Below are 8,771 nucleotides of genomic sequence, written 5' to 3'. Positions count from 1 at the left end.
TATTTTTATGAAGCAAACTATATAAAAAGTGGGGCCCCGAGTGGCCGAATGGTCTAAAGCGCTCTCCGTTACGGATCACTGCCATCTCACCTCTGTCTGCGTGGGTTCGAGTCCAAGGCTCGGCTAGCGTGGGTACGTGGGAAAGCCTGCCAGTAGCTTCTCGTGGGTCGTTGGTTCTTCCCTGGGTTTTTCAGGGTTCTTCCTCCACCATTAATACTGGCCGCCATGTATAGCCTATCGTGTGCTGAAAAATGGCGTTAAACCCTACAACAACAACAACAACAACAAGATAAAAAGTCTGTCATCAAGAGTACCGACAAATTCGCACTGCCCCACCTAAATAAAGCAATCAGACAGACTCATATGTCAACGTTTAACTCTAAGTGAAATAAATACATTTATTAGCAAGTACACTCTCACTAGATTTTTTTAAAAACCTCAGCAAACGTCGCACTGTAGAAACAATTTAGGAGCCCAATCTGACACCTTCCAAAGGCGGTTCTAGCAAAACATTATAGGTCCTGTTTGACACAAGCCATCTTGTAAGCCAAACTCACGGCTGAGAGAACATAATTTAGGGTACAAAACAACTCAAATTTTACCATCTAGATAAAACAAATATACATACCTAATCGGAATGTGCTCATAGTATAGATGGAAATAAATATTTTCACTTGATCTAAATGAGAACTTGTAAAGGGTCGGTTGGTGTAAGTATTTTTATATACAACTTTATATAAATCTCACCCTATAGGATCAGTAACCACTCAGTGTTATTCAGACATTTTAAAAAGTTAGCGAAGATTTATCATTACGTATATTGTTATCGGTCAGTAATACGTATTTAATTTAGAAGGCAAAACAAATTCACATTTTTTTCCAATCGATAAAACGTAAAGTATTCACATCTCCTTCCAAAATAAAACCTGCATGTTACGAACGGACAGGCTCCTCATCTGAAATGAATGTCGTGATAGGCATTTTATTTACAGTGCAGACCAACTCACATTTTCCCAGACATAGAAGCAACATGTAATACACAGCTAGATCAGAGGTGAATAATGTTACTGTCCATCACATACGTAGAAATTCGTATAGTGAGTGCTTTCAATGCATTCCCATCCTTAGAACCAATATTGCTATTCCTATATTTAAAAACAATGACAGCATGGAATCGTTGTTATATATATATATATATATATATATATATATATATATATATATATATATATATATATATTATTCCATTAAGTTTTAAATCTAATTAACACAGGACTCCCGTCCACACCTCATGTGCCAAAGTATATTATTCTCAAACGTTTCTCTATTTACACAACCTGGTACTCACCAAATGTACATAATAAGCTATATAACTATGAAATGTTTATCCTTCGATCTGATGCATAAATGTCTTTAAACTCTTAGATGTTGGCCAAGTGAATAGTGGACAATAAAAGCTTTGTGTGAAAGCATGGCCGGATTTAAGCATATGTTTAACAAGCTACAGCTTAGGGCCTCAGTCTGGAGTGGCCTCTCAAAATGTCAATTTTGTTTTAAGTTGTTGCAGTTTTTTTTATAATTTATATTTAAGTAATATTTTAGCCAGTGATTGTTTGCATAATATGTTAAATATTATTATTATCTATGCAATATATTTTATATATATTTCATAATATGCAATGTAATAATTATCAAAAAATTGCCAAGTTCAGTTATTACAAAGCATAAAGTGGTCCTATGAAATTTTAATTATAAATCACAATGACAGCATATTTATGATGAGAGAAATGGTCGATGATAACAAAACAAAGAATATATCACACGAACAAGGAAATCAACGTTTCAAAACAAATGACATAGAAATAGCAAGTAATATCAGCATCAATGACATCATTTCAATGGACGCTGAGCTGGGACCGTTGCACAAATCCGTCTTACAGAGCGTTATACACACAAGCTGGTTATTTGAATATGCGCATGTTGTTTGATTGTCCGGTAAAAGGGATCGAAACTTGGTAAGGTTGAAGGAAAAAGTTAGTCCATCAGAACAGTCTCGGATGTATGCTTGGATGTCACCTATAAAGAACACAGAAATATTAGTTCTGTAAACCGCAAACCTGTGCTAGCCAATAAACATGTCCAAACATCAAAGGCTTATGACCCGATGCATCCTCCCATAATTTCTGCACCTCAGATAAAGCCATCATTCCGTCCTTTTTGTAGATTATGTTCAATGATATCTATGGAATATTAATTTTCCTGCTTAGGATCGGGAGTAATTGTCGGAAATATGCTGCTAAGAACTGGGGATATCCCACATAATTATTTAAGTTATCATTGTAGAATTAACAGCGCCATTTATCAAATTTAATACAAGTATATTTTGTTACTTATCTTTCTGGGAGGAACAGATTTTGTTTGTTGATGTCATGTGAACTTTTAAACTCGACACCATTAGCTTATAAATGCAAATAAAAACGTTTTAAATACATGTGTTTTTATTTCCTAAATGGCTCGATAATTTTGCGACATTTTGTAATCGATCTCATTCGTTTGAATTGGCTCACGTCTTCACTAGGTTACAAATCATAACTGAATTCCGGTTGCCTTTGCTACAAAGACTCTTGTATTCTTTCTTTAATCGCAAGCCTTTGGGTTCTCGTCACGCAACGGTATCTTAGTCCTAGCCATGACTTCATACAATGTATTCTACAAGACATCAGAGTAATTTAGTTGTGACATTTTATCGACTTTCTTGATTTTCACAAAGAGCTTAATAGTTAAGAGAAGAAGAAGGCGACGATGAGGACGACCATGATGTCAAAGAAGACAATTACGACGGAGAAGGAGAAGGAGAAGAAAGAAATGAATAAAGGCATGAGTTGATAATATTAGTCTGTACCTCTGGTTGATATTTCCTCGATAGCACACATGTTCAATTTCGTGCAGTTCTTCATGTTGTATTTTAGGCTCCCGCCGTTGTCATTATAGAATTTTCTGGATTTTCTCATTCGACTGTAGCTCTGACAATTTGCCTTTTCTGTAGAATCAGCACATTGGAAACATACTATAGCAGCTGAAAATAAAAAATAAATAAATTTATTAATTAATAAACCATGCAGCAAACACAACAATCCATAATCTTTCTTTTACATCCAATTAACTCTGTTTTGACATAACACTTCTGCCACCGTGGGAGAAGTTTGAAACTATTAAACCTGTATGTGCATCCATATAGTTATTGCTTTTAATGGGTGATATTTCTCTGCTCGATATTTATGAATAGTCATGGGTGATACGTCTCTGCTTGATATTTATGAACAGTTATGGGTGATATTTCTCTGCTTGATATTTATGAATAGTTATGGGTGATATTTCTCTGCTTGATATTTATGAATAGTTGTGGGAGATATTTCTCTGCTTTATATGTATACATATTTATGGGTGATATTTCTCTGCTGGATATTTATGAATAGTTATGGGTGATATTTCTCTGCTTGATATTTATGAATAGTTGTGGGAAATATATCTCTGCTTTATATGTATACATATTTATGGGTGATATTTCTCTGCTGGATATTTATGAATAGTTATGGGTGATAATTCTCTGCTTGATATTATGAATATTTTCTGCAAATATATGTGAGTTGATGTTGTTACTTTTAGACTGAGTTCATAATAAGTGGTGGTTTAAAGGTTCAAACAACCAAAGGAAAGGACTCAGAAAACGTGGATAGGTCATCTACCAGTCAATTTTCTATTCCTATCTGGAACAATTAACTCCCTTTACCCATGAGCGAGGAAGATGGCTGGTGCCTACTGATGTCGATGACATTTTATTCAGGCATTTGGAAACAAGAATGATAAGAGAATTTATATTGGAAACGGAAAGATGAGATCTCAAGGTACTCTTAACGTAATGTATCCAGTGGCGTAAACATTATATGCATGAGGGTTGAACATTCAGAGTTATGTATTGATCTTCAGTGTGTGTGTGTGTGTGTGTGTGTGTGTGTGTAATTTGGATTTTTAACTTAGCATTAACAAGTTTTCTGTCATATAGCTACAATGTCTGCAGCGTGACAGTTTATAGTGATGTCTAGCACTGGGGCATCACGCATTATGTCACACCCAGTCTCATTAACCTGACACCAGGCCGACAAGTCCTAACACTAGCCTCTTAATGATGAGCGCCTAGCGAGGCAGCTGCTAGTAACATTTTTATAAGTATGACTCAGACGCTCTTGACCACTAAGCCACCGGAACAATTATTGGTAAACAAGAAACAAAACTGAAACTAATGGCGTGCAAGTTAGAGCAATTAGAGGTACACAGTCGTAGAAGAAATCATGTGTTTCGAGGCCTGCAATAGAGAAGTAAGTATAAAGGTGGTTCGGACTCGTGAGGGACTTGGTTTATAACAAACCAGAGAATTACCCACGCAGGTATGTATTTAGGCATTATCTAGGTCTGTGAAGTGCCAAGTGTCAAAGTTAATTGTCAAGTGTCTCGACCACGTTGTGAGAATTTAAGGAAATTAATGTCAGTTCAGGGGTTCCTACTGTCATAGTCACTAACAGCATGTTGTTGTTGTTGTTGTAGAGTTTAACGCCATTTTGCAGCACAGGATATGCTATACATGGTGGCCAGTATAACTGGTGGAGGAAGCACCCTCGAAAACCCCGCGAAGAACCACTGATCCACGAGAAGCTACTGGCAAGCTTTCTCACATACCCATGTTAGCCGAGTCTGAGACTGGAACCCACATATACAGAGCTGAGATGGCCGTGATCCGGAACGTTGAACGCTTTAGACCACTTGGCCACTCCGGGCCCACTAATATGACTGACAGTGCAGGATATGACGAGACTGGCACTGATTCTGTAGGTAGCATGAACACTGGCGCAATAAGGCCGCCTATCCAATATGTGCTGATATAAGAAAGCAAAGTGAGCAGCAATTACAAGCTGGGACATACGTAAGAGTTGATATAAGAAAGCAAAGTGAGCAGCAATTATAAGCTGGGACATACGAAGAGTTGATCACAATCCAGCACTTGATATTCGACACGAACAAAATACAGGACAAAACATCGATTGACATTGCTAACACCGTCCACTGATCATCAAATATATTTATATGTCTTTTTAATTTACATTGTGCTTTGCCTTTGTATGTGATTCAGGGTAGAGGTTTTGACTGCCTGTCCACTGTAAAAGTCTGTCTTCCTAACTTTTGTCATGATTTTAAGCGGTAAACAAGATGTTTACTAAACTTTAAGTTCAGGGCCAAAACTTCCTTAAAGATTAGTGGAACTTTCCACAAGTGTTTCTTTTTCTGAAAATACTAATGCAACCTAGGTCATGTTGGGATGCATATAATGGGCCTAGGTAAATAACTACTCATTCCTATTTTAAGTCTGAAGAAATCATTTACAGTTGTGTTCAGATATAATTTGAGAGGAATTATTGGAATTATTTATTCAAAATATTCATTGGAATTATAAAGCGCTCATTGACTTTGTGGACTAAAATACTATTTTTTGAGATCTCATCCAAAACCTTCTGAGCCATACAGTTCTCCCAGATGAATGAAAGAACTTAGAGCCGCAATTATCGAGTAAGCAGACGTCGTAAGTATTGCCGTCGACGCCACCTTTGCCGAAAAAACTTTATTTATGCTGAAGGTTTGTCAGTTCTGAGGAAAGAGTTAACTATAAAGTCTATCACAGCTATTCATACACCCCTGTCGTAGCCCTTCCCGCTGAAAACAGAATATGCCTTCGCGGCACTACATACGTGGTGAGAACCGACTCAGTGTAGTACCACATCTGCATCTGTAGTGGATGTACCGGCAACACATATATCTCAGTACTAACTACAGTGTGTTTACACTTCAAAGTCAACACTGGACATGGAAACCAAACGCCAGCCGTATATGGGTCACATTAGCTCTCACACAGCAACGACCTACAACCTCCAGTGTAGGAATTGGTTGTATGATTAATGGTAGTGTGATATGTTATCCAGTGGATCCATTCTCGATATAGAAAGTACCCGATATCAGTACGAGCCACTTACAGCTCAGACTCTGACTCTGAAGCACTATATATGTGGCAACGTTGAACCACTTCGCGCCACTCATTATCGGATTCATTAATCACCGATCCCGGCTACGACGCGACCAATCGGACTACTGAATCTGGATTATACACACAGTTAATGACTTGAAATAACATTGTCCCACCAAGCCCAGATTCACACCAACAATCGCCATCTGCCTTTCTCGATCTGATCAAATCTAGAGGGCACGCAGCCTTCCGCCCATCGATCAAAGAGGTTTTCAAGTTTTTGTCAGCAGATCGGTATCCGCCCTCGCCTACATCGTCCTTAGCTTCTAATAATTTTCAGCATCCATCGATCTAATAATAAGAAAAGACCAGTCAACATTCAAAGATCGATCCCGATCTGGTCGTATCCTTGATATACTAGATTGATTTGAAAGGCATCTTTAGGACTCAAGCGTCAATATCATTTTCTTTTCACATCGGAGACTCTCAACAAACATTTAAACCCATCATTTAATAAGACATATCTCCACAGTGACATAATCAGATTTCAGCCGAATGCTTCCAAGCTTCGTTTCCCAGACTCGATCGAAGATATTAGAACAAAATATGAAAAGCTTAGGAGACCAGATTCAGCGACCGAGAGTCCAGCTCTCGCCCAACTTTTGGTTCCGATTAGAGATCATAGAAACAGAAAAGATCCCCTCAAACCCAGGGTACATCAAACAAGGAAAAGTCTTCCTATCCTCTGCTCTCAAAGAGATCTCGGTAATAAAAGTACACAGATGACAATACACATAGAGAGTTTTCTAGTTTCTCCTCTCATCAAATCTTTCTCATTTTCCAGGAAATGACGTTATGCTCACACCGCTCTTTAGGACATCTCTCGAGGGAGGTAGTGAAGAATCCGACACTCAAAACTTTGTCACAAAGTGGAAGAAAGTGCGCCGAACATACGTGCGTCATACAAACACCATTGTTGGACTTCGCATTTTGTTTAGCGCATCTTCTCACGCTCGCCCACCCCCACCCCCCACAAAGGGGTTCATTTGATACACAGGTCTCAAGTTCCCAAATCGTTCGAGGACGTTTGTTCAGAATGGAGGAATAGCAAAGAAGGATGACTTTGCAATCACTATAGACCTGTCAGATGCGTACTTCAAAGGTTAGATCCACAAGTCTTACAAGAATGTCCCGAGATTCATGCTCAGTGGTACCATAAAACAGTTCAAAGCATTCCGGTGTGTTCTGTCTTCATGAAAATAATTGGCAGGGTTGTGTCACATCTCCGGTCCGATTTCACCTCTATAACACTTATCTACCTTAACGATAATCTGAAAAAGGTACTATGTGACTTACCTTGTTTATGAAGAGCTGAAATCACTTGTTTCGCTTTCGCTTAGCCTTGAATTCCTTATCAACAAGGACAAATCTAGTCTCATATCATCACAACATTTCACCCTCTTGGATATCGAGTTCTCTTCAAGAACGTGTTATAAGACCATCTTGATATTGTTTACCTTTCGCTCAGAGAGTCGACTTTAATCCCGGGAATCGATTAGTTTCTTGAGTCTCCTCAGTGGTGTATCGAGTCACTGAAAAATTGTTTTCTTATCCCAATCGCTGAAAAAAATAGTGTTCTTTGAATCAAACGCTTCTATTTTTGGTCTACACGAGGCTCGATGTCGGCAATTGGGAAGTCCTCATTTGCTTCCACGGGCACCCGTGGCAACATCAACCATTGGATGTTGCGACCTGCGCGGACACCAACACGACAGGCCAGAGTGCCCAAATCTTTCCATCCTTTCAGTGAGTTAGCGGGGTTTAGATTCTCCAGGAATCCAACTGCATATCATTTCCATGGAGAGGAGGACAGTAGAGAAGAACTCTTTTAAAATACGGAAAATGGCAGGGTTAAGCAGTTCCCCAGACGTTTAAATTGTGCTTTTGAAATATTCTCACGTTATCTCAATATGGACAACTCCACATTCAAGTCCATCATATTTGAGGCAAATTCCGTCTCCTAGAGGATTCTCTCTCTGGGGTCAGTCGATTCACATCCAATGTTCCATTCATCCCACCTGTTTGCGGCAAGGTGGAATGAAAAGCTCCCGACCTTCGTCTTTCCAGTTTCAAATGCTAAAACCTGTTCCGCAAATGAAGCTTTGCATAATTCAAGTAGTTTCGATACGTACGAGTTTCCAAAATCCTGTAATCCACTGATATTTTGAAAAGAAGCTCGAGGGCGTCGGAGCTCCGTCTCACCCATGTTCGTTTCCTCAAGTAGGTAAACTTGAAGCTTGGGTAGGGTGGGTGGGGTGGGGGTATAGATCTAATTTGCGAGTTAGCGGATATACTCCTAGCTTATTGTTATATGGGAAGTACTATGGAAGAAAAAAAGTTTGCACTAAAATATTCTGCAGACCGCGAATGAAAAAATGGTACTGGGCAGGAAAGTTGGAAAATATACTTATGTTGGAAGTAATGGTAAAATTATTGTTGCAGCTGATAAAGTATTATTAGAAACGCTTTTGATTTCGGTGATCAAAATATTGTATCTGACCATTTTGTATCGCACCGTACACCGTTAGACACGTATCACACGTAAACATTTTTGACAGCCTAGACGTATTTAAACAGTATTGACAGTGGAGATGTATCACATGTAAACAGTATTGACAGCATACGTGTATCACATTTAAAC

The 8,771-nt window shown here is 38.6% G+C and overlaps 1 protein-coding gene across 1 annotated transcript in view; it reads right to left on the bottom strand.

Moving 5' to 3' along the window:
* Window positions 1-1,727: 1,727 nt before the first annotated feature.
* Window positions 1,728-8,771, bottom strand: part of LOC149782360 (uncharacterized) — a 13,716-nt gene continuing 6,672 nt past the window's right edge. Inside the window, exons 2-3 of the mRNA XM_089933737.1 lie at window positions 2,903-3,076; window positions 1,728-2,076 (exon numbers count right to left, since the gene is read on the bottom strand). Of these exons, the coding sequence (XP_089789863.1) occupies window positions 1,835-2,076; window positions 2,903-3,076 (416 nt within the window). The 3' untranslated portion in view covers window positions 1,728-1,834. The remainder of the gene's footprint in view (window positions 2,077-2,902; window positions 3,077-8,771) is intronic.

This window comes from Sinohyriopsis cumingii, chromosome 15 (assembly GCF_028554795.1).
Source record: "Sinohyriopsis cumingii isolate HCF-2022 chromosome 15, ASM2855479v2, whole genome shotgun sequence".
Taxonomy (NCBI): domain Eukaryota; kingdom Metazoa; phylum Mollusca; class Bivalvia; order Unionida; family Unionidae; genus Sinohyriopsis; species Sinohyriopsis cumingii.
The sequence above is the reverse complement of the archived record's forward strand: the minus strand, read 5'-3'. Positions and strand labels throughout refer to the sequence as shown.